Source organism: Apteryx mantelli, chromosome 12 (genome assembly GCF_036417845.1).
Source record: "Apteryx mantelli isolate bAptMan1 chromosome 12, bAptMan1.hap1, whole genome shotgun sequence".
Taxonomy (NCBI): domain Eukaryota; kingdom Metazoa; phylum Chordata; class Aves; order Apterygiformes; family Apterygidae; genus Apteryx; species Apteryx mantelli.
In genome coordinates, this window is record NC_089989.1 from 5,809,657 (window position 1) to 5,836,547 (window position 26,891).

The 26,891-nt window shown below is 37.2% G+C and overlaps 2 protein-coding genes across 3 annotated transcripts in view; one reads left to right on the top strand and one right to left on the bottom strand.

Moving 5' to 3' along the window:
• The window catches only part of CHDH (choline dehydrogenase), a 463,978-nt gene that overhangs the window by 26,185 nt on the left and 410,902 nt on the right, over window positions 1-26,891 (top strand). The window lies entirely within an intron of this gene.
• CACNA1D (calcium voltage-gated channel subunit alpha1 D) overlaps window positions 1-26,891 on the bottom strand; it is a 211,740-nt gene that overhangs the window by 7,905 nt on the left and 176,944 nt on the right. The window contains exons 42-47 of the mRNA XM_067303775.1: window positions 24,480-24,610; window positions 6,727-6,843; window positions 4,819-5,177; window positions 4,465-4,491; window positions 3,680-3,829; window positions 1,235-1,398 (exon numbers count right to left, since the gene is read on the bottom strand). Of these exons, the coding sequence (XP_067159876.1) occupies window positions 1,235-1,398; window positions 3,680-3,829; window positions 4,465-4,491; window positions 4,819-5,177; window positions 6,727-6,843; window positions 24,480-24,610 (948 nt within the window). The remainder of the gene's footprint in view (window positions 1-1,234; window positions 1,399-3,679; window positions 3,830-4,464; window positions 4,492-4,818; window positions 5,178-6,726; window positions 6,844-24,479; window positions 24,611-26,891) is intronic.

The window sequence follows — 26,891 nt, forward strand, 5'->3', positions numbered from 1 at the left end:
ACCCAGTCTCTTTAGTTTATCTTTGAAACGAGGTTTATTTTGGGCTTCACAAGCTAAACAAAAACTATTTCCTCTCCATTAAGTGTCAGAAGTCAAAGACCCAAATCCAGGAGCTTTGAGTCTGTGCCTAGTTTCACGGGAAGATTAGCACTGCTAATCTCCATAGTATGGCCCGGAACGTAGAAAACAGAACTTGTAGGATAAGAAACATTAGAGGTTTTAGAAATGCAGATAAACCAATATTATGCTTGAGATAATGGGAAACCAAAGATCTAAGAAGGAGAATAAATGAAAATTAAGGAAAGGGGTGAAAAATCTGAACGCTGCCGGAAACATATGCAAGTCTGTTGGCTGATCCATGCAACAAGATAGGACACTAATGCAATCTATAACTTCACAATGGAAACGTTTTCTCTCTCAGAAGAAATGCCCAGAATTTTAAGCAGAGATGCTTCTGAGATGGCAGAATCAAGTTCCAATGTGAATCTGAACTGAAATGCTTAGCCCGGCACAACAATATTATTTTTCACAGGGACTTGAGAAACTCACATTAAAAAGCTAATGGCACTTCAAAAGTACCAGGAGGAAAAAAAAAATCACCATTAAACTTGCTCTTAGTTCTGCTTTCCCTGAAAATTATCATACTTCAGTCTCTAGTGTTTACTAAAACAGGTTGAGGCAAAGATGTAAATGGGACCGATTACAATGTCATTAAGAGCCTGAGTTAAAAGAGAAATGGGAAGTGCCAGCAGGTGAGTCACTAGAGAGACAACGGCACTGTTTGGCTCATGGCCACATAACGCATTGGTAGGTATGAATAAAGGGCACAGAGATCAAAAACCTCTGATAAAAGTTTCAGAGGAAACCACTGCTGCGTTCTACCTTGCTCTTTCTTCATTTATCAAATCAAGTTAGAATTAGCAATTAAATATTTTTATATTATTTGATCAGTGATGCAAGAGACATAGGAACGATTCACTTGTATGCCTGCGCAGGCTCCCCTGACAGTGGTGTCAGCCCCTCTCCCAGGCAGTTTCAGGCCAGAGCCATGATTCTGTGAGCAATCTCTCAGGGTGGATAGATGCGTCTGCTGCACACAACATTCTGCTAGCAACATTAATCAAAGAATGTCATGCTTAAAATCAGAGGCACAAGAAAGCCTTTTTAAACTAGAAACTCTTAATGAATTTAAATAATTATGGATTTGCAAACAAATAGATCCTAATCTACTTACATGTTGGTGTTGGAGGTAGCAGCCGTCTCCTAGGAGATCTTTTTGTATCATAACAGGTCTGTGAATCATCTTCCTCAAAAAACCCATGTGGGTGATGGTAACCTTTTGGTCTCTCAAAATCTGAGTCATGGCAGTGATATCTACAGTGGTAGTCATATATATGCCTGAGTTAAAATACAATAAAGAAAATATTATTTCAGTGAGTTTCTATAAGTTCATCTATTGGTCTTCTTCTACATGACTTTCAAACATTTCTTCTCCAGCAAGATAACCAAACAAAACCAGGTAGAACCATGTGATTCAGTATTAAACATCCTGTTTCTGTATTCAAACTGATTTTGAGATAGTGAGCATACACTATTGGATTAGTATAGTTACATAGTAAGTTGTAAGGTGAATGTTTATCAAATTATATTTAAATGAACTTATCAGTACAAGCTAAAATATAAGACCTTGGTTGTACATTGCTTAAAAAAACCCAATACTCTGTCCTACTCCAGCCACGCTCTCTTAAGAGCTCTGGGTAAGCTGTGGAGCACAGAAACTCAGAGAATGGAATTCAGCCTATTGCGCTCTAGGTCTTTCTTTTGTTGGAAATCAGATCTTATAAGGGATGCTATTTGACTGTAATTATCAAAAAATGACTGGCTACAGAGAAGAATGGAAGTTAATATAGCTTAGTTTCTAACTTACATGGACTAATCCTGAGAATTCTGCAAAACTTAGCTTTTATGCAAACCAACAAGATGCAGTTTAGGGAGCCAATCTTGTCAGAGTTCAGGTGGCAAAGAAAGATAGTAGAGGAGGAGAAGAATATAGTGTGGTTGGCACATGAGCACATGCACTTGTGGATCTAGGACAGAATGGCAACAAATTCTTCCTCTTCTGAACTGGACCTCAAAATAAAAATTTATTGATAGAAGTGAAGGATACTTCTGTGGAGTTGTCCAATTTATTCAGCAGAAGTGAAGCATATTTTTTGTAAAGGAGGTGAGTACAGTCTACTCATGAAGCTGTAAGTGCAAATGTCTTTCACTTCAGAGTGGGAAAGGGAATATTATCAAATTCAAAATTCATCAGATATTTGAAAAAAAAAGTTTATTAAAAAAAAAAAGTTAAGTTCAGTATTACCAAATAGAGGTTCTGTTCCATCACAGGTTAGTACTTAGAAAATACTGGAACAATCTCACTTTTCAAGACTTAATCAGGGATTCCCAAATTGTCAGATGCAGATTTTCTTCAAAGTAACGTCCAAGCGTTGCCTGAACAACTGGAAACCTGTTCACGTATCTGAATGGTCCTAGCGCAAAGCGAGGACCTGCTGTTGCTGAAGCCATGACTCCCTGAAGCCAACATCACAGTGGCAGTGCTTAAGCCAAACTAACTTGGGAACCACAGTTCTAAAGTTAAAAAAATCCTACCCCAGACCATTTCTGAGGGAACTGTGTGAAACAAAGCTGGCAGAGAAAAGCTTAGATTTACCAAGATTAAATCAAAGCTTCTTTACTCAAATCTGTGAAACTGAGATTCTGAATGCAAAGATCACAGGTGTTAAACACATGGAATCGGGTAACAGTTGTTACAAAAATGCTAATGGGCAATGAAAAATTAATACTGGGCAGAAATACCCCAATTAACTCAGTCACCATTCTGAATTTTGGCAGAAGAAAACAGAAATTAGTTAGAAAATTGAGAGGAACTAAGTTACAAAACTAGAACTTTGCAGTTACAGCAAGGGGCCTCAAATTAATACTAGCTTGCACATTATTCAGTAATACAAAGAATATAAGAAATGCTAGTATGTCGACTGAAATTCAATATATGACATTTCCATAAAGTTTATGAATAAACCATAAAAAAAATCCATTCCAGACATATATAGGCCATGACAACTATCAAAGCATTAAGTGTTTGTATTAGGGAGCTATAAAATGGTGCCAAGAGGAAGATTATTAATAAACTGGTATAATGAGAATTTTCAAAAGGAAGTTGAGCCAATACATTATTGGTTAAGCTAATACTACCTTACAATCACATTCTACAGTCTAGCAGTTTCACCTTTCTTTTTGTTTAAGTAAGATTAAAAGAAGGAAACCATTTCCAAAAATTTCTCTATGTAAGCTTGATCCTGCTTCCATTAGAGTTGAAATTTTATTTATAAATGAAAGGCCTTCTTTGGTTATGCACTGTCTGGTTTATACTCAGTTCAAATGAACTTTGTGCTTTCCTTTGCATTTGGTACATAACTTTTCCTGGCATCAGCACTTGATACCAAACGCAGAGGTCTATGGTACCTACAGTATTCTTATTCACCATTAACAACCATAGTTGTTGGCTATTAATTTCGTTAGAGGAGTTTCAGCATGAGAAGTGCGCCTAGTGAAGCCTTTAAGGATATATACGTCATTTATTAACTTTTTTTCCCAGTTTAACAAATATCCTCACCTGCTTCCTGACAACATACTGTCTTCCTCATAATATTCTTCTCCACTAAAATAATCCTGCTCTCCCAAATAATGGTCATCATTGCAATAGTCCTGAACTTCATGTTCTTCACGGCAAATAGTAGGTCGATGCCCATCACCAAAGTCAGACCTGTAAGTGGCAAACAAATACTTGGGACTAATTATATTTCATTCATAATTCTTTTAAGGTGCTTTCAAGAAAAAAAGACAAACATTAAAAATTCTCTTTTAGTCCAAATGTGGTTTTATAGGAAATTCTGTGGAACTATAGAATATTGTAGAACATGAGTATCTTATCTGTTTTTTTAAAGATAATCTCCCTTTATTTCCTTACAATGCAAATATAAAAAGCATTAGTATGGGGATGTTGAGCAAAGTCAAATACATTTCAGACGTTTTTGCAAAATATAAATTCAGAGTACTTTGAAGAAAAATAGTCTCTCTCAAATGCCTGAAGTTTGGCAAATGGCTAAAACATTAAGGAGTGTTCAATGAGGTCTTCCAGTAAAAATCTGAAACAGATATGTAAATTCTGCACAAACCTGCCTGGACTTCTACAACAGCTTTAATAGTGTTAAACTTTTGGTAAAGTTTACCCTTTTAGAACAGGCAGTGCAAAATTTGACTTTGAAATTTCCACAGAAGTTATTCAGCATATGCTTTGCTATACAGCCAATTTTGAAAGTAATATTGCTTTTTGCCCCCAAAATTCAGAAGAAGGTACCACTTGTGGTTTTTAATTATGTCAGAACAATATTAACTCACCTAATGTACGTTTCATAGTAGCGGGTTCTGTCCAGGTGAGCCATGAAAATACGGAGAAAGGTATTTTAAAATCACGTAGTTCCCAGAAATTCATTGGTGATTACAGTGACTGAGCTGTAACTAATGATTTTGTTTTAAAGAAAACTATTTTCAAACTTTTTTAAGCAAATGCAAAATTATATACTTTGCTATATATTTTTCCCATATATAAGAAGCATATTTTAAATAGGTTTTACATAACAAAAGCAACAAAAATATCTATAAAAATTAGTTTCATGTAGCATACTAAGTTTTCTTACAGAACAGTTAAAATATGAGAATTTATTTAAATGCAACAAGTATCTCTAAGTTTACCTCCTACTGCTTGGCCTTCTACGCTTCTCATGATCCGCTCTGGAGTATGAATGGTAACCATTTTCCGATCTGTGCTCATGATTTCCAATATTTACGTGCTTTCCATGAACAACTTTGGACATGTTGGCATTATTAAGATTGGCATTTGTTGAGTTTGGAACATGCTTTCCTACCGAGTTGTGATTGTGATATACAGAATTTCCTGCCTGAGGATATATATTTTTCTCAGTATCACTTGCAGATGGAATTGAAGGCCGCTGAACATGTAAGGGACGGTGCGTGGTGTTGATCTGTTGAAATGAATCTCGTCTGTCGCTGCTAATGTGGTTTATGTGGTTGCCAAACAGGGCACCATTCCTCTGTTTTAGGAAAAGAGAGGAAAAAAAAACAGATAACAGAACGTATTTTTCATGGTGGTGACTTATTTTTCTTTCTTACATGCATACAAAGGTAACTATTCAATTAATTTGTGTGATTTTTCATTCTAATTTTATAACGATTCAGATGAGATCTCCTAGGGTGATACAGATGTGATTGTGATAACGACGGTATTTGTATTTCAGAGTCAAATCAACACCATGAAGTGATCGTTATTCTTTTTGCTTACAACTAAATGTGACATCCAGCTTTCTCCATGTTTTAGTAGGCAGGAGAAACCTAGCTTCCCATACACGAACATGCACTAACTGCCTGAGAAGAGAACGTGTCTGCTCAGTTTTTGAGCTCGCTTTGGTGGATTCTCTCCCTTCCCTCAGGGCACCGCGTTGCTCCGAGTGTCGCTCAGACAGGATGGAGCGCCATGCAACAGCTCACAAGCGTATCTCAAGTAGACTAACTTAAGCTTCAGTGGTTCCACTCTTTCTCCTCACGGAGGTACACGATAGAGCAGTAACTAACTGTTTATCAGCCCTGGGAGTGTAATGGAAGGTGAGAGAGTGGAGTGGTAAATTGTGTTGTCAAAAATAGGACGATGACATGCAGCGCTCTTTTACATCTGACCCAGATTACGTAGCCTCCCTGTCTAGCCAGGTGTGGGACTTGGGTGACAGCAATCTGTCCTGAAGCTCAGTCTAGAGAAGACAGGAGGTAAATCACGGTTGGCAGAGAAATGCATCTACTGATGGTAATTGTGGCACTGTCTGCACAGTGCGATATCCTCCTCCTTTGTTAAGGACAACACCAAGCTTCGGGGCTTTTGACTTAGTTACTGCAGAAGCTTGCTTTTACATTTACTTCTGAAACTGCTTGTGAAGAACTAGGTTGTCTTGCTGGCTGACAAATGGTTTGCAGATAGCTCCCGATTATAACACTGACTTTAAGTGTTCATCATTAGATTGAATATCTAAAATGTAAAAAGAGGAAAAAATATTTTTCTCTGATAGATTCTTACTGATATCCATCACAGGAAATCGAAACGGGCACTTATGCTTAGTTGGCTTCTGTGCAATTCCAGGCATTTGTTTCAAACTATGCCGCTTTGTGTCTGTTGTGATTTGGCTGCCTAGAATTTCATCTCTTCTCCCCATCTACCACTGCAGAAGTTAAGACACTTCCAGTTTAAACCACGCCACCGTCACAGTCTGAGATGGCCAACTGTCTAGGCAAAGTGTAAGGCTCATATTTTTTTAAGAAAAATCCTAAGAAAAAGTAAGAATTAATGAAAAAGAATTAAGGGCAGGAGAATGACATTGCACTTAAGAACTACTTTCTAAAATTGTGATGAAATGCACATTAGTGCATTAGTGATATTATGGGTGTGTGTGTGTGTATGTGTAGATACACACATACATATATTCCTGCTTTAGGTTTCTTTTAATTATTATTATTCCATATTCAGGGATGATCTCATTCTAAAAATATCTTATTATATAATAAAAAATTCATCCTGTAATTGTGTTCTGACATTACTTTATACACATCTTCCTCTTCCTCTGGATTGTTTTCCTCTGGTTCATCATCTTGCAAGTCACAGGATATAGCTCGGCGAATTTCAGGGCCAATATCATGAAGTGTCCTTAGTCCTGCCTAAATCAACGACAGTATCATAATACATTAGGAATACGAATTCTTTTTCTAACCTTAATTATAGGCATGTAAAATTTTTAAAGAATAGTCAACAAAGATTTTGTATCCTGACATACATACAATAACTGTTATATGTCTCTTTACTATTATTAATAACAGGCTTATATTCCACTACAACCCTGTTGAGGTGGTCATGTCTTTACTATCACAGCGTAAAGCCTCAGTAAAAGACCACTGATGTTTATGGAACGCTGTGGGGAAAAAAAATCATCTTACCATAAAACATCAAGAAGCAGTCAACAAAAACTATAATAAAATGTATTTCAATGAGATGTATATTTAATTCAAAAAAGGTGTTTGCAGCCTCTCTGTCCATACAGGAAACACGAGCAGATCTTTGCTACAGCAACAGCAGGTTTAGCAGAGCTCAGATAGAAAAGGAAGGAGTGAATAATTCCAGCTCATCTACACTGCACTGTGGTATGTGGATACTTGACTTAGAGCTTTGGTTTAGGACAGAAAGCAATCGAGCAGCAGTAGCTTGGACCTCAGCACAGACTGGCTCATTTTCCTTCCCAAGCCCGCTATCACAAGTGATGTCTAGGACGAGGGCTCGCTCCCACTATCAGGCACGTGCCCTGGAGCACACCACTGCACTGCAGTCAGGTCTCAGCTCCGAAAGGAAATAGCTGGTTTGCTGCGGAGCAAAACGACATCCGTGCAGTGTGGGCAATCAGGACCTGGAAAGGCACGAACCAACAAGCTAAGTATCTAACAGTGTAGATTTACCTTAGGTTCCTCTTCAGGTTTCATTTGTACCAGTCAGTATTTCACTTCCCGAAAATGGTGTTTTACTAAGCATATTAGCCTACATATTTTTGGCAATTGTATTTTATTCCTCAGGGATGAATTTTGAGATTGATGTTATAGTTTAACAAGTCTCTAAAATTATTTACCAGTGATAATGTGCAATACAATTTTCATGAATACATTGTGCTTCTTCCTACTATATGAAAAGATCAACCAAAGAACAGATAAAATACATGCAAGAGACATGTTTAGACACTATTCTACGGGGATAACATTAATCAAAACTGCACACTGAATTATTCATGCTGTTCTGCAATAGGACATCTGTTGTTTCTTCTCAAATTTTTCTATTTGGTCCAGTTTTTTTGAGGTAGAGGAAGAAAAGAGATTCAATATTTGAATATTTGAATGCCTCTAAATTTATTTCTGAGATTTTACTCTAAGTTTGAGAAAAATAAGAGTGTTTTCTTATTCATACACTTCCTGTCTGATGCATCTTTGATGCCTTCTGTGCTTAAATTTTCCTTCCAGGCATGGGAAAGATGAGCTGCATCAGTCCAATGGTTAGTTAGCAAACCAGTGACACTGAGTGCGATGAACAACATAATTACATAATAAAACCAACCATGTCTTTAAATAGACTTTCCTGTAAATGCACAAGATGACTTCAAATTAACATGATAATTCCGTGCAGCTGTGCTTTATGAGGCATAATAGCACCTGCAATGTTTTCAAGATGGCATAAGGCATTAATACACCAGTGCTGTGTGCTAAATAGCATCTCAAGAGACAACTAATGATGCCCCTGTCTCTCACAAGGCATTGAGATGACACACATGTTCTTTTCAATGCTGAAATAATAGAACTGTAGGAGTCTCCTAGTGGAAGAAGTGTCATATGACTAACAGCTGTAGTTTCTGACATGGTCATTTACAGAGAGAAAGATAAGCTTAAAGATACTTGAAAAGACCCTCACTCCATAATACCCAAAACATTTAAAAGTTAATGTTTACATTTAACAAACCCCAAATAATTCTCTTTAATCAGTTTTACACATTTACAGTATGCATAAAAAACATTTTAGATACACATTTTATATTAAAAAGATTGTGTATAATGCAAGACTTCAATCATGACCTTAAAAAAAATTTAGATGTTTATAAACACTAGAATGACTCTCAACTGCAAGAAGATAATTTTCACTATATCTAAAGTCAGCCCACATCATTTTTGAGATATAGTGCAACCTAGATATAGATGCAGTTTAAGCTTATTTTAAGAAATGTAATCACAATACTCTAATTTAAATAATAAGAATCATTATCACCACAGTATTTTAAAATATTTATCACCACAGTCATTTAAAATATAACATACACAGCCCTCCCTCTTTTGAAACATTTTATAGCGATATCAGGAAATGGAAGAAATACTTGTAAGTTTTGCTTCCCAGATTTTAGAATAATGATGGATATTTAAATATATTGCTATATAAACTCATTAGGTCTGGAATACAGTATAAATATGAATCCTAAATTGTTTAGATTTTAGAAACTTCAGAATACTGAAAGAATATGACTATGAAGATGTTCATACAAACCACTACATTTGTAGATAATGCACATAATGCACCTGCATATTTTATATCAAAGAAAACCAAAATGAACAAAATCCCCAAAGCTACACTGATACTTAAAAATAAACTGAAGTTAGTATGAACAGAATACAACACAACAACTATTAAATTAAGAAAATAATCATGCAGAAAAATAGCTGAATAGACCTACGCTATAGCAGTGAACATAAGAGACATAGTAGACAAGCCTCGATTCCCCAGCGTTACTCATCTCCACAGAGCCCGTCTCTAACCCTGGCGCCGAGCGCACCGCTCTACAACTACACAAAAGCTCTGTGCTTTCGGTCAAATCCAGACTCCCTTCAGCTAAGCCCTTCTCTGAACACAACGTGAACATGGGAACACAATTAAATTGAAGTTGAGCAACATTAACCCCTCAGCTGATGCCTACTAGAGGTTTGTAGCGTTCCCCCCCCCCTTCAAATTTTAATGTAGGACTGAATATTGCTTATCAAATTTGCATAGGAAAAAAAAAGCATAATTAATTTAATCTGAAACACATTCCCAAGATCAAGTTAAGCTCAATAAATCTGTGTTTTGTGAACTTGTGACATGAAGGGAAATATCTATTAACTTTTATTTGTATGTACTAACAAAGAGGGATACATGTAAATAAATGTGACATATAGATAGGTGTTTTACACAGTACAGAGTAAATATCTTCCCTAGGAAAAATAGAGTGAATGAATTAATTCTGCACTAAGCATTAGATGTAAGTAATTAAACTTGTTCATGCTTCACTTAACATTTATTTTACCAGCAACGTGACTGCTGTTAGGCTCAATACAAATTTCCATCACCACAAAAAGACATCTCCTAAACTACTGCTACAAATATAAATTTGTTCCGGTTTTGCTCTCGCACTGTATTTGTTCTCACTGCCTAAATATCAATCAATAGCTTAAAAAAAGGCACCGTAAGCAATTCAGCCCTAAGGAATTTTTTGTCTCACTTCCTAAGAGTGTCTGCAACACCATAAAGATGGGAGCAGCTACCTAACCTGAACTCATCAGCCTGAACCACCTGCGCTTACTGCTTCGGTAGGAAGGGCCGAAAAGCCCTGGGTCTGACAGTACCATCAGCTTGGTAGCGCCCCAAGGGCTCTTGGTATTTGAATTCTGAAGATGTTTTCAGTGCAAGTTGAGACAAACTGCAGCTGGTTATAATTTGGTGTCCTCTTTTGACTGAGGAGGAATTTGAAACTTCATGGCATTTAGGAAAGATTCTACTCAATAGCCTGAGCAGACAGTGCTCTTAGGCCCACCTCACCTGACAGCGTACGTCCTCTGCTCTGAGTACACGTACCAAAACAACCACCTGCGGTAGGATAACTACAAGTGCTGCAACTTTGAGGAAAAACTGAGCTACACAAAAGAAGAATCACCCTGAATGCAATTACTGCCAAGTAAGAACTGAAACCCCTGCCTACCACATGCTGGCAGGCATTTAGGAAACAAATCGAGTCTTGCAGGTTACTCAGCCCTGACTTCCCGATTCAAACCCAACTTTAATAGTTTCTTCTCCTCCCCAAACATTTCTCAAATCGAGCCTAGGAGGAAGCTGCTTTCCCTGCTCCGTTTGGGCCGAGGCTCTGACCCAAACGCAGGGAGAGGGCAGCCAGTGCAATTCTTTCGACACGGTGGGCAAATATTGGCCTCGTGTAAACAAACAGAATTCAGCCAAAGGACGAGATTTGCACAAGTTTGCACAAGTTTGTTTGTTAAAACTCCCAATGCCTTAACTATAAAAACCAAGTATTCTCTACCTAGTTTGGTGCTAAGGCACAGGCTGCTGATTTTACAACTCTACTCTGTCTCCTGAGAGGCAGAGCCGCCCCTCTCGCTGCAGGGCCTGGAAGAGTCTCAGCAGACGCCAGACATCGCTGAATAAAAACAGCTTACAAAGGTAGTAAACATTTACCCATCCATCACTACCAATTTTCCCTTTCTTTCCCCAGTTCAGTTTGTTACATTAGCATTACAAGACTGGCACAGTGCAAGAGAAGTATTTTATCAAAGCAAGGACAAAGTATCACTAGCTTGTAGAGGGAGAAATTCACGGCAAGCTAAAGAGAAATGGAAGATGGAGAAAAAAAATTCTTTTAAAACAGATGTTTTTAAAACTCTTTTAGTTTTCCCATAGAGAATTCAATATCCATTTCAAATGTATTCAGTCACGTTAAATAACTGTCACTGACCAAGATCAGCTACAACTTCCTCCTACTAACCAGCCGTGGAAGGGCAGAGGCAGCAGTTTTCAAAGCACTGCATGAAAAGCGAAGCTCACTAAGCACAAATCCAAAGCGAAAGCAGAATCAAGGGTAACAGCATTAAAGAACTGGTTCAATCTTGTTGGCAGTAAGGCAGAGTAAACCCCCGTTATCTCTAACGCACTCTCTGAACCTTGAAAAAAAGCTTGCTGGCTTTTCTTGATGTTTCACTGCGAGGCAAGAGAAGCAGCAACCAAAAGGATCCTCTTGATCTGATTCCTATAACATTTAGGATTTCAGGGCAGACTGTGCAGCTTGATCGCTGATCAGCACGCATTTCTCTTTCTCTGCCTCAGAAGGTAGGGCACCGCCACAAAACTTCACTGGACTATCGCAACCTCACAGAGTTTTATCTTGTTTTATGCACTTCTCTTCAACTAAAGATGTACTTGACTCCTTATCTTTTATACTAGCGTTCTTTAAAGTGGTTTTATTGCTGAAAACATTTCCTTTTATGACCCTGAACCTTTGTTATAATACAATGAAGATTTTGCTCTGCACTTCTGCAGAATTTTTATCTCTTACGTCAAAGGTCTTAAATTACTGCTTGTCATTTTTCTCTAACAAGGTTAACATCAGCCATTCTACCAGAAACAGCAGCATAAGAAGTAAATATTTTAAACAGTTTTAGCTAAACGCATGCCATCCAAATTAATATCCTAGAATGCAACTAAAGGACCAGTAACAAAAAAGGTAGGCCTACTTCTCTTGTAAGCAGCAGTGCCTCAGACCATTTGACAGTTATATAATTTTACCTTCACTATCTTCAAAAGTACTAAACAAGATCACCTTAAAAAAAAAAATATATATATATATATCACTACAAGTAGGGAACATACGGAATAAAGGAAGATGAAGAAGGGTGACCTATGTATGAAAATTTTGTCTCACACAGTTGCACAAACAGGGAAAATAGCAACATCCATAAATTTCTTGCCTCAAAGTTGCCCTGGGAATTAAGGCAAGAAATAGATTTTGTCACAAGAAACATGCACCTTCTTTCTCAAAGCGGAAGTTTTCAGTTTTCAGGCAGGAAACATCCACTTTGAGAATCTGCAGACCATAAAACTATACCTGGCCTCTTGTACCATTTAATGGTTAGGGATGTGTTATAAAGCTTGAGAGCATATTGTTTTCTCCCCTTCCTGCAGCAGAAAGAAGATAAGGCCAGATTAGATAATGCAGTGACTGAAGGATTTATGACATTCTTAGGAAGCATGTTCTTAACTATTAACTGATTTTGTGGGTGCTTCCAGCTGTCCCAAGAGAAAATTACAGATGTTAGCAGAAGTACAAGAACATTTATTGCTTGTATAACTTTTGCCACAAACCGGAACAGGTGGTGGTGCTTCTTACCTGCTTGTTAGTTTAAGGATCTTGCAACAAGACAACTGGTCTGCAATCGGGTGAAGTGCTCACAAGAATGTGAAAACATGGCTGGTCTAATAGGTACAGATCAAGGGTCAGGCCTGAGCATCTGTGGACTTGATTACTTCATTTAGGCTCTGACAGTGACATGCAGAATAAAGTCACTTACACTCTTTATACCTCTGTTTCACCATCTGCAGAAGGCATGGTATGGGGCTTCCCTGTCGATAAGCTCTCCGAAAAGTCTCAACTGCAAGGTGCTACATGACTATGCACGTTTAGTACTTGATAGTATCAGTATTCAAAAACTGCTCACTGCACAACTGCTTGGCCTTTGTGTAGTCCTAGGTGCCAACCCCACATTCCAGCACGATCCAGAACAAACTTCAGATCTCATACTGGTGTTTCTTTGACAGAGTCTTCTAATAACAGTTGCATGGAAATCCTCTTACTGTTCATCATCTTTTTAAAAAGCCTACTTAGATAAGTGAAATAGAGTGAGGAACCCACAAAGTGAAAAAGCTATTACTTTCAGCTTTATTTAGTGCCTGCTGACCATTGACTCTAATCCTTAATGCCAAAGAAACTAACCACAACTGAAGACTTAAACTGAGGCTAGATCCTCCTGCATAAATTCTCCATGAGGAAGTAATTTCTCATGAAATGAGAAATTTCCTCTTGACCAACTCTTCCCAGACTATGGACAGTATTTCCAGGAGGTCTAGTCACCCTTGAAATTAAGTTCCTTTTTGCCCTCAGAGCATAGGTGTGCTTAAGGCATTAATATGAGAATTCTATTTGTTCAGCTGGTAGCTAAAAATCTAGAGATACACATGGCAGATAGAGATCCCAACCCTTTAAACCTTCTGGCTGTACTATACATACCTACTTTAGACTATGAGGTCAGAACAGGAACAGTGACATTTCTTCCTTATCTGGACTCAGAAGCTTTCCTTAAAATCAGGAGAAAAAAATCCAAGGAAATCCCCAGCTGATATTTAGACAGAAAAGGTTTACTTAGCCCATCAGTGTTGAACTCATTGTCAGGGACAATAAGTATCCTTTCTAGTGGTGAATTCATCATATAATATTCTCTGCATCAAAATGTTCCTTCTAGGTTTAGTTATCCCCACTTTGTTTTATTTTTGCTCAAACGCACAGCAGAGAATGAGTAATTTCAGCATACCCATGCACAAAATGAGAGAGCATGTAGCTGTGATGCAGGGCTATTGCCACAAGCAGACACCCTCGCTGGAGAACCAGAGACTGAAAACACTTCCTGGACCTCACTGCCTCTCAATTATTTAAATCCAAATATACTGAAACAGATACAGTCTGGGAACACAGAGGGTCTCATGGTCAGATGAAGACTGCAGTTCATGGAAATCGTGTATTTTTGCTACATGCTTTCCACTTTAGAGAAAAAGGTGGAGCCAGCAAAAGACAGCCCTATACTCAACCTACTGAAGTTTCAGTCTCACAGACACCAGAATGGTGTGATAGATATGAAGCCAGCCTCACATCAGGGCAAACAAAATAGGAGCTAACTGACCGCCTCCCTTACCACGCAGGTGGGAAGGGGTTAGGACTAGGCTCCCGACAAACCAGCAGAATAACATGCTCCAAAGCTCACCTTACAGATTTGAAAGGAGAAAATTGACATTAGAAGATATTTACGCAAACCTGTTCTTTACAAATAGAAGAATCATACCTGATAAAAATATCTTCCGTATTTTATTTAAAGCTTTCATTAAACAACTCCTAGCATAGGAAGATTCTGAATAACAGAGCTTGGAAAAGTAAAAGACAAGTTCAGCCCAGCTTCTGCTATTCTCTCCCCTTCTAGCAGTCCAGAAAGCAGATGCTCTTTGGAGTGGTATTATCATGACTACTAGATATTATGAAATCTAAAGTAGTTTAAAGGAAAGACTAAAGAAAAACACTTGCTGAAGTCACATCCCTGCCCTGGTTACAGGAAGCTTCTAATTTCAAAGAGAAAGCTTTCAAAACAACTAAAAGATAAAACAGGTAAATATAGCTCAGAACAAAGACCTAACAGTTAAACCCCCCAAATCAACAAATAAAAGCAAACATCCCCTCTTAGAGTAAGAGTGTAACCATACTCCTTCATTCTCCCTATGACTGACAGAAAGCAGGACTGAAATCTGAATGCTTTTATGTCCAGAAAAAAATCCCAGAAATCTCCTTTTTAATGGGAACACACCATTCATTTCCAGCGAAACGAAAGCCACAAATTCTCTTTTCTCCCATTTACAAGAACCACCCGGCATTTCAGCTGTGCATGTATTCTCTCACATATATGTACAGGCAAACTTGAAAAAGAAATAATCTAGAAAGAGAAACTCATTCTGATCAGTGATCAAGCTGCACAGTCTGTCTTGAAAGCCTAAACATTTTCACACTGCGGCCTGTACTCTGAGCTGTTAATCCTGTAAACTAGTAACGCAGGCAAGGATACACGGCTGCATTGGTATTGACATTCTAATGCTGTTACCAGCAAAACACAGTGGCATGGCAGTCATCCAGCGGGAGCTCTATTGCTGCAAACGAAAAAGCTGCCCTGTGGAGATTTACTACATTATTTTATTCTAGCAAAGAAATTATATTTATTTTAGACATACATGTCCAGCATTAGCTACTTGTGAGATTCTGCAGGAAGGGAGCTCAGTAAACTTCAGCACTGTACTGAAAGCTTCTTGTTGCAAGTTTGAGGGTTTGCTGTGGCTATAAGATCAATTCATAGCACATATAAATCAGCCCAACTAATGTCAATGGAGCTACACCAGTTTGCTTGTGAATATAATGCTTTCAAGACTATTTTTGTCTGCTTTTGCAGGAAATGAAAAGTTACCATGAGCCATTACCAGGCTAGTGATTTCTCAACCCTGTCTGCCAAAAAATGTTGCATCTTAGATTTCTCTGAAGAGGTTAAAGATCAGTCCACTTGCTTAAGATGACATGTTTGCAAGTTATCAGTGTTCATGAATTAGCTTTACTCATCTGCACTTTTAATGAAAGATAGAGACTAATCCCACCCAGCTAGAAAAGGATGAATGTTGTTTTCTTCACAAAATACTGAGATCGAGTTCAATAGTGAAAATGCAGGCACAGCAGCTTGAATACATGACAAGCAGCTACACGGTCTGTCTCAAAAGCCTTCTGATAACAGAAGTAATTTCCCCTGCAAATTTCACTGGTTAGTCATGTGTAGCGGTCATTTTATTGGAGAAACCAGGGGAGCGCTGGGAACCTGGACATTCCTAATCAATAGGCCATCTAGTGCTTTATGAATTGTCCAGATTTATGACTTGTCCAGATTTAGCCAAGAATTTACTAGCAAATCAGAAACTATGGTTCTGGCAAGGATAAAATCATAATTCGTAAGTAGTAAAATTCTATCTCAGAAAGAGGCATGTGCTGGCAAGTTTTCTAGTATTTCATCATGAATGACTGACTGTGTATATTTTATAGGGAGGGAAAGATGGGGAAATTATACTAAACTGTTTCAACTGAAAAGTGAGTAATTCTGACCTCAGGCACAGAGGAGTATTCGTGTCCAGTATGGATTGAGTGGATCTCTCTCAGTAGGGTTCAATTCCTTTTCCAGGATGCTCCTGTATTTACTGCTCCAGATATGCTCCCATCGCTACTGCTGGTGAATGCAGCCTTATAGGCTGCAACACCCCATGTATTCTGGCAGACAGAGAAAGGGGAGAAAAGGGAAAGGAGGGTATCTTACCTAAATACTGTCTACTGCTATATTTTATACATTTCCTTTTTTGCTCTTCCCTCATTTTTATTCTTGCCTGTCTGCATTTCTAGGAGAGGGGTTTCTGGAGATTGATTCTGATTCACTGACACAAGCACCAGGCACTAAAACTGCTCCTATTTCAAGAAATAGTGAAATGGTATAGCTCTGCCGCAGCTAACTTCTGGTGGGTCCTTTAAGGGTAACGGTGGTTTAGATGGCCGCCTTTTCTTTGCTCTTTATCCTGAGAACGTCTGCTCCCTGACTGTTTTCATGGGAAAATAGTTGCTCTTATCTACAAATATATCGACAGACTTTGCACCTTACCTTGAGAAGATGATAAGAACAACATTCAAAGACATTTTGCAAACTAATTTTTTTAGCTTTAAAGTTTGTATTGGAAGGACTGGAGATCTGGAAGAAATTTACTGGTATTTAATGGAGTGTCTGTATTGCCTTCTGAAGAACCTCAGAGGTTGCCCTAAAAAAGAGTCACTTTTTTTGTTTACTCCATAAAGAATCAGAAAAGAGACGCTCATCAGGATTTCTGAAACTGCTCCCAAAAAAAGAGAGCTGTAACCAAAATTCAGAAGATCTAATGCATAAAAGAAATTTTATAAAGCAAACAAGATCCCTACAGGCATTTCTGTAGGCTGACAGAGAGTCCTCAATGCATTCAGACTTGTGTGGACCAGTCTGCAAGACCACCACAGACATGACTTACAGGTCCTCAGCCTGGCAGGCACGCTTCAAAAGGGCAATGCTGATACTCATTACTGCTCATGACCCACAAGTTTACAGTTATCACAGTTCTTGAAGAACTGACCTAATTTTGAAATTTGTGGTGGTGTTCATCACAAAGAAACCAGATGGGATGACCAGATGGGTATAACAACTTCATCAGCATCAAGATCATCTAATGAAATATTGTCACTGTCAAAAGCAAATCTCAGGATTTAGAAATGCAGGGATTATTTTTCCAGGTTTGATTTGCATTTACTTCAGGAAATGCAGCTAACTACAGAAAAGAGCATCCTCTCAGGTGTGGAATTCTCTCAAAATAGGGTTGTCAGCACAGTAAGATTAGCAGACCTGCTAGACCTCTAAAGCTTATTTTTGTTTCCATTCAGTTTAATTTTGTAACTGCCCAATTATCTTAAATAATCCCAAATTCTTTGCCTTTATTTTTATCTTTCTGGACAAACTGTTTTGTTAGACTATAAAGTTAATTTTCCTTTCTTAAGCTCCTCTTCTTACAGTGAGTCTGGAAAGAATCCAATTCTCTCAGTGATTTCTTTCCGACACCCAGCTGGTATCATAAATATCAGTATCCAGCATCCAACTTTCCTTCTTTTGGAAAACTGAATCAATGCTAAGTTTAAACATATCCTGGTTGGAGTTGTTAAACGGCAGAAGCTGAGACAATACGGGGTGAGTCTTAGAGACTGCAGCCCAAGACCCTGCAAAAAATTGAACAGGAGACAATATTTAGCCTAGGACATGCCCCTTCATTTCTCTCTCCTTCCCCCACCAAATATGTGGGGTTAGACAATTTGTACTCTTGCTTTTGACAGCAGAAGAGATAGGAAAACATTACAGCTAATTCTTGAGCAGTAGCTGCAGGACCATATCAGAAGTGCTTGATATCAAGCCTAACAACATTAGATGAATTTGCCTTACATATATAACCTCAGGGCCATTGCTGGAACACCCAGTGCTTGAGATCATATCGCTCTCATGGTGAAATGGAAACGAAATAAATTCAACAGAAAATTATGGCCAATGTATTGTCAGGACTGAAATATAATTTACTGTGTTGACCCCACTGAGTCTTCCTGAATGACTACCATTTTTATAAAGGAAGCTAAAATTTAAATAAGCAAGAATTTTGTAAGAAATAGTGAAGACTTTATTCCAGTAGAAATCTATTCTGACAATACCAGTAACTTGGTTTTCATTTGAGCAAATTATTTAGCAAAAAAATGAGCAAAGAAAATTTTAGCACAATTATTGGCAATATTATCCTTGTTGATAATTTAATTTGGAGAAATAACTGTGTGAATCATGCTTCAGACACACTTTTTCCTTTATCTGAATCTATGCCAGATATCTGTGGGTATGAACAGAGGCACATGCTAGAAAAACCGTAAACCTTTGCAGTGGAAGCAGCTTGACTTGAGAAATGACCATTCAATTAGAGGTAACTGTTTTGTGCTCTCACAGTTGCTGTTTAAGCATTGCTGAATGTGACCTGCCTTGATTTGAAATTTAGTTTTATCACCAATGAAGCAATTATCCTTGAGAGAAATTTATGAAGGTGCAAGTATAGAGCCAAGATTTCTTTCTCTACATATCATATACATTCCTACATGGTGAGGGGAAGGCAAGGGCAAAAGGCAAACCACTTGACCTGATTTACATAGCAAAAAGTGTATTTCCAGGTGGCTGGCTATTCCTCTTTAACTTATATATGAATCAGATAGCTGTACATTTATGGGGAAAGTACTACATTGCATCTAACATTCAGAAATACCAGTGATGTTTATCATGGACATGATACAGAAACATGCATACAGATATGTGGCATATCTGTTCAATCCAAGTGCATTATCTTAACTTTATGGCAAATGTAATTTAGTTTTCTAGACTTGTTAACAGATGAACAATCTGCAATGGTAGGATTTCCAATCTTCACAAAATGTGAAGTCTTGATGACAGCTATCAAAGTCATTTCCTGACTGCTTGTATTTTAAATTTTAACAGATTAATTAATATTTTAGAGGGGCTTATGAAGAACTTAATTTTTTCTTGTAACAGAATAAGTAAAAAAAAAACAGACAAAATGTATAGTATCAAATAACTATGCGAATTATATATGAATTAGATGTGCAGTGATATATTAGTTGTGTTTTTTTCTCTACAGAGCTCCAAAAACTTAAAAATACAGAAACCTCTTTTTCTACTCCAGCTACAAATTTGTAACATGGCAATTCTTTAACACACAAAAGTTGAGATCTTGTGGTTGTGACTTTAGCCACACATTGCATTCACAGGATGACCCACCAACACTCACTCTCCCTAGCAAAATCTGAGGAGAGTTCAGCTTAGTGATTCACCAACACAAAGTTCCACATCTAAGCAATGACTTAACAAATACAGCTCAAGCTAGCACAGATTCAGTAAGCAGGCTGCAGTACGATTACCTCTCCTATTACCTTCCTGTTTAAATAGGCAGTCTGTCAAACGCTTCCCTCGATGTTCTAACATGTAGCTTATCATCATTGTTATGATATTACTAACTTTATTTTATATCATTTATAAAGCTTAAATAGAAAAAATTCTTATAATAGGAAGACAGCCATAGTTTCTTATTTCTAAGAAACTCAGGAAAAAGGTAGATTTTATGAAAGCAGATGCAAGTTTACTATCTATTAGAAATGTGTGGGAGCTATGCTTTGTGTGCAAATTATATTTATGTTTGTATGTATGCATCTACCTAGCTACGTATCTATTAGAAGCAGTTCACAGGATCTTGCTGAACATCCACTATCAAGTGACTAAGAAATATTGCAAAATGTTGACAGTCCTGAATAATAATAAGAAAAATCTAAAGAAGAAAACTCAGGAATTTTAAAACAGTGATTATAGAGTTCTACTAGTGTTATTACATGGATAAATTAATTTAGATTAGAGTAGGGCTTGAATTTAAAACAAAATAACCATTCCCTATTAAATAATACCCTTTGCAGACACTCTTATTCCCAACTAAGAGTGCTGTATCTCAGTCTAATTAACATTGATGCAGAATACAGCATTCTTAGATTGAAAAGAGAGTGTCCATGCTGGGAGTTGACAGCATCATTAATCATAACTCCTTGTATAAATAGGTCCTGTATTTATCCACAGATTTCAGTGACAGGAACTCTGGTATAGCCGAGCACATTTTTCCTCCAAAGAGGAGAAGAGGCTAATTTAGTTTGCTTGGGAGAATCTGTCATACCTTGTAGGAAAGACTAAACAGCTTCCTGGGAAATCTTCAGGCTATAATCAGGAATGGCAGAAATGCTGTAAGACTGGTTAGAGTAAGGCATTTTAGTTTGCATTGCTTTGAGATTCAGTAATTGGACAAAATGACAACAATTTACTTCTGCAGGACAGGAAAAAGGATTATGGAAACAAGGATTATGAAAACAAGGCAGAGCAGGAGTTAGATAACTTAATACCTACAGGACACAGCCTTTAAAGTTAGATCTGACACTTGTACTGTAGCATCGCACTGGCAATTTTCTTTTACAGTGATAACTGAAGGTCATCAGTCTGCACTTCTTTTATATCCATCAGTTTCCTTCCACGCAGCTAACTATAAGATTTTTTTGCCTGTCTGTAGACCACAACACAGAAAATCATTTTTACCTCATGGAATCCATCTTCATCAGCTAACATTTTTCATTAAAAAGCAATGTTTTCTGTTGTATATGTATTAAGAACTCTGGGCACTGTTCTTAATTGGTACTATACTTCTGAAAGAAACTGTAAAAAGTAAAATAACTGTACTTAACTGTAAAAATCCACAGTGCCATGGATCTTGAATATTGCAAGAGGTTTTGGTCAGCTCCATCTCAAAAGGATTATAGGGGAATGGTAAAAGGTACAAAGTAGAGTTCCAAGGATGACTACATCCATGATACTGCACTTTATAGCATTCCTGTCACGGCCACGGTCCTTTGCACTCAGCCAAGCACTGAGGACCTAAAGGTGCACTGTAGCCAAATCTTCCACTTTGTTACACTTACTCTGTTAGACTTAGTGAGTCAAAAGTAGCCCTCCTCCGAGTATTTCATATGGGTCTTTAGCTGTTGTTGGATTACAGGAACAAACTGATTCACTAGTACAAAAATCCTGATTTAATAAGAAAGTGCAGTAGTTTGTTGGTTTACAATCTGTTCCATCCATACTTAATAAGCAAAGTCAGCTATCAAAGTTATTTAAATAGAGGGGAAAGTATTTTATATTTGCCGTCATCATAGACTGATCTGCTTTACTTCACTACTGTTTTAGGATTTCAACAGGAAAGCAAACACTGCAGTGGGAGGTGCTGGAATCCTGTTTTGCTCTTTGTATGATTAGTTTAAGAAGAGATATACACATAATCAGAAAATTCATTTGGATGAAATGGGTAATATAAATACAAAACCACCATGACTGCTACATGAAGTACCTCCAGTGTTTATAATGAAAGTGTGGCATATATTGATAAAGTATTCATCACAATTTCCCCAAGAAATTGTATGAGAGACAGAATGACATTGTATGTTTCTACTGTTATTAGTATATTGCTTACCAAGGAGACCTACAAACATTAACTTACTTAGAGTGAGCATTTGTAAAAATAAAAGGAAAAAAGAGCTTTCAGTTCTTCACAGAGAAATGACATCCTCATAGTTATAAACTTTTCACAGATCATTCAACAAAATCTTTATAGTTCAAAAAACAAGTTTGATGACAGTGGCATACTCATAAATTATGCTGCCAAAAATATAGTTATGGACATAGCTTTTTGAAAACATTAAAGTTTTATAAACATATAAGCTTTTGAAAAAGCAGATCTGAGGCTGAAAATGGAGAGACATCTTTTTTTTTATACATTGCAAGGCTAAAAGGATTCACTGTGTTCATTTGTACTAATTTCCTTATAATAAATCCCATAGGACTGCTCTATGGGGCACTGCTCAAGAGAAATCAATTCCTCTTTGAAGTAGAACAGATCTTTTAGAAAGATATCCAGGTCTGACACAAGTCTGTATCCTCACAGAATTAATCTAACATACACAGCATTTTGACTTTGAATTTGAGTTGCTGTAGCTTTCAGCATTGAATTGTATTACTCCTTTATATGCTGTATTGAAAACCAGTAAGAAAGGGCTTTTTCCCAAATACAATTACTTTCAGGTGTCTTGAAATAGTATTTATACTTATATTTGGTAAATCAAGTTGAATGACTACCTGTTTGTTCAGAAAACAAAGGTGGAACAGAGGGAAAAGGAGGGAAAAGGAGAGAAAGAGAGAAATGACCTCCCATCTACCAGCCTGGATAATTTCATTACCATAGGAGCACTATTTTAATCAGCAAAAAATAAATGACATGCCTCAAATCCCATAAGCCTTTATAGATTCAGGGCCAAATTTTTAGCTGTTGTGAATTGAGAAATATTTATCTAAAGACAGAGGAAGAGCTAATTTATCCCAGTTTCGTTCTTCCCCTCTTTATTGAATAGGGAGAAGGAACTGATAATAAACTGAGCATACTCCCACGTTTGGAAACTCAGTGTTTGTTTCTATCCTGTTACATGTGCAATTTAGAAAACACAAGTGGAAAACCATAATACTTGGCTTAAAACTTACTTTGAGCTCCTTGTTACCAATTGCTTCTTAAATGAAGAATGACAGAGCCTGCAAAGTCTTTTCTAACAATCTCTGATGTCTTTCACTTTCAACTCTGTATCCAGTCTTTTTTTATCTCTTTTAGTCCCCATAATATTTCTTTTCTCTTGTGATACGCGAATACAGCTCACACTATACTGGCAAGCCATTTGCTCACACATCAATAGCAAGAATTGTAATGAATTTTTCTCTGCCTATTGCATCTCTTATGCTTATGGAGAGGTGGAACAGAATGCATTGGAGTTAGCAACAGACACACTCCTAGGAAATACGAATGGAACAAATTACCCATCGGATAGAAGTACAAACCAGAAATTCTCATAACCAAGAAAACAGTCTCTGAATCAGGTTAACATATTCCTGGTGGAACTGTGATGTCCCCATTTAGAAAGAGATTCCATAACATCCTCCTAACTTTTGGCATCAGAAGAAAAAAAGCTATCAGAAACATCAAAAATGTTTACTGTTCATAGGAATCTACTCAGCATTAAGTGAAACTCAGGAAGTCCTAACCCAACACAAAAGGTGCAGTGTATGATGTCTGGAATTATTTGAGGATAACCTTCCATTTGCCTGTTTCGAAGTTCATAACAAAGGTTATCAGAAGATAGAAATTTTCAGAATATAATCTTTAAAACACTTATGCTCTATGGACCACTTGTTGCAGGACTGTTGAGAAGTAGATAGCCAACCAGTACTATCAGTTGTCACAGTTTCCATTTGATAGTTTGTTTTAAAAAACAGTAGAAGACATTAACTTAGTGTGTTAATATTACTTCCAAAAATAGAAATTGATGAAAGTGAAGTTCAAAATGTGCAAACATTAAAAAAATACTACAGGAAGGCATTTCACCACTAATTATGAACAGAAAAGAAAAAGAACAAACAAACATGCAGAAAAATTATTCCATGTAACAACCTCTTTATTATGAGGCAATGCATATTAGAAAGTCTTTTGAGACTGAGAACTGACTTAAAAATTGCAGGAACACAAGAAATCGAACAGTTAAATATAAAACAAAGAACAGAAATGATAGCTCAGAAGTACTTATTTTATCTGATTTTGCATCAACAGCATTAGACTGTGATGCCTCAACTAGACTTGCTGAAAATGTTTGCTGTAACTGTTGCTACTGTTTGAGTAATCCACAGAGAATAACTTTTTGCACTTACCTTGTCAAAGACTGAAAGCAGAATTACTTTTTACTTTTCTGATGAATAAGGGCCAAAAGTGTCCCAGCTAAATAAAATACTTGCAGCACTGCACAATCATGAATATTCATCTACCTGTTATTTCAAGTAAGCTCATAAAATGGTTAGTTAAAATGTAAAAATGAAATCACCTGCAGAGCAATCGTGGTATTCTTCGCAGGATATTTCCCCACCAGTCCTTGTTCTTTGCGTTTCTTGAATTTCCTAAAGTAGTCCTGTATCAGGAAGGTGGCATAGAACTTCCCCACGGTTACCTCATCATCTAAATGAACAGACCAGACACATCTCTCCCAAGTCAGCGCATTTTTCAATAGCCTGTACACTCATATCTGATTTGGGGGCAAAAATGTGATGCGTGCACTAGGCACTATGTTTTCAGCTTACAATAATGGAACCTGCAACTAGCTTAAAGCAATGTTTTAGCAAGCAGTTTAGGCTCATCCTTAATAAAGAAGGAAACATAATACACTACCAAGTTTCACATACTTCTAAGTAAGTTCATGTAAGCTTCTAATAAAACCAGGAACATGTTTGTATATGCATAGAAGCTGAACTACTGGCTTTAGTTACATGGAACAATTGGATTAACATAAGAGCTACTGTGACTTATATATACTTATGTTCATAGGAGTGACTCTGTAAAAAAAGAAGCCCTGCTTGCAACATGTTTTCGCTCTTTTTTTTCCTGCTGAACCAAATTTTCTTAGCCAGTATATCAATATAACATTACTCTAATTGCACAAGATCTTGCCATCTTTACAGCCTGCTTCGCTTTAAAGTTTTTGTATTGGTGTCATACCCTCGCTATAATACCTGAGCATCTTTCAGTTTGAATTTGATCTGTGTCCCAGATACTCATGCTGGGTTGTATCTTCTATGACCTTACTGTCACCCAATATTAGAAATTCTAGACTCTGAGTTCTGAAGCAAATCCCACAGCCTTTACAATTCCATGTATTTTTTGTGAGCTTCTTGTTTGACTGAAAATTTGGTCCTTAGCCACCTTCTAGAGAGATGATGATGATGATAACAGGAAATATGAAGCAGACATGGCGCTTTCCCACATTATTGTATTGCATCAGCTCTGAAATGCTGACAGAAATGAAAACAACTTCTGCCAGTGAATTTGGTATAAGTCAGAATACACACAAACAGCAAGTGCAGTAAAAACTAGCATTTTTTACAGAGTTATTTCTGTGAACAAAATACAAATTTCAAAGTTTTTGAATTTTAAAGGCAGTTACCTTATGAGGATATTGAAATCCCCTGGTTCACAGCACATACATGCCCATTTTGCGTGTCCCCTTTGAGACTCAGCTGCGGGAGTTTGATACCCTGATGAATAATGCTTGCCAGAAAACTAGGAATAGTTTTCTATTCAAAAACATTGCTTTTGTTTTCACACACTTTTTTTCCCCTAAAGGTATCTTGCATGAAGTTAGCTTCTTGGCTTTCTGCTCTGTTGCTTAGCCTCTTCAGTTTTGTAATATATTGCCATAACTATTTGCAACATGGTTGCTAGTTCCCTAATGGAAGAAGGAAGAAAGGAGGAGTGTGCTGTAGGTGTCCAAGGTCTCTCTATTGGTAGGGCCCATATCCTGATAGATAATAAGCTCCTGTCATTCCAGTTCTCCTTGCTGTGACAGACAGGTGCTTAATACATCTCAGGACCCGGGTCACTCCGTGCTGTTGCGACTTGTTTGGCCAAATACAGAAAAATGAATACATCTGGACACATTTGAACATACCTTTGATAGAAAGTATACTACTATTTTCTTGCTTTCTCCTTATTTTAGCTAACTAATGAAGCTTTAGGACAGACATAAGGGTTTTTTTTGTTTTGTTTTAAACATATGAACACGTTCTCTTAAACAAGCTTTTTCTCTGTTTAGCTAACTAATGTTTTGTTTCCCAGCAATTGTACTCTAGAGTTAAAATTACCACCACCTTGCGTTTCATAATACTGATGATGTAAGTAAATTCTCAAATTGATTATAATATACAGTAACACGTCATATAGTAACATTTGATAAAAGCAGAGCCTCCTGTGTCTTTGCTTTACTCATAATAATATGTCCCACTGTGTCTCACTAATAATAGCATTTCTAATAGTATTTTTACCAGTAGTATAACAGCTTTTGCTAATTTAAATTTACTTAGCTTTCTTCTTTTAATAATGGTTACTGCACAATATTTCATTTTCATGATCTGCTTTCATGGCAATAAAAAGGATGGGGAAATCCAATCCAAGTGCATTACTGTTTAAACTTGCTTTTATCTCTATGACAAAATCTGTCTCAAAATGGATCCTCTGCCATTCAAAACAAGCATCTTTCATAATTCACAGGATGTTTTTCACTATAATGTCGGAAGTGGGCTCTGTTCATCTGAGAAAGTATGATAGCATTTAACTTCAGTAAAAATGCATTGGGGATGTAGTCTCCCAGCATTTTATTTTCTTTGTCTTTACACATATCAAAGCAAAAAGAATTATGGTAATTGCCTTAAAATATCTTCATTGGGAGACCAGTCTGTTGCAGGAA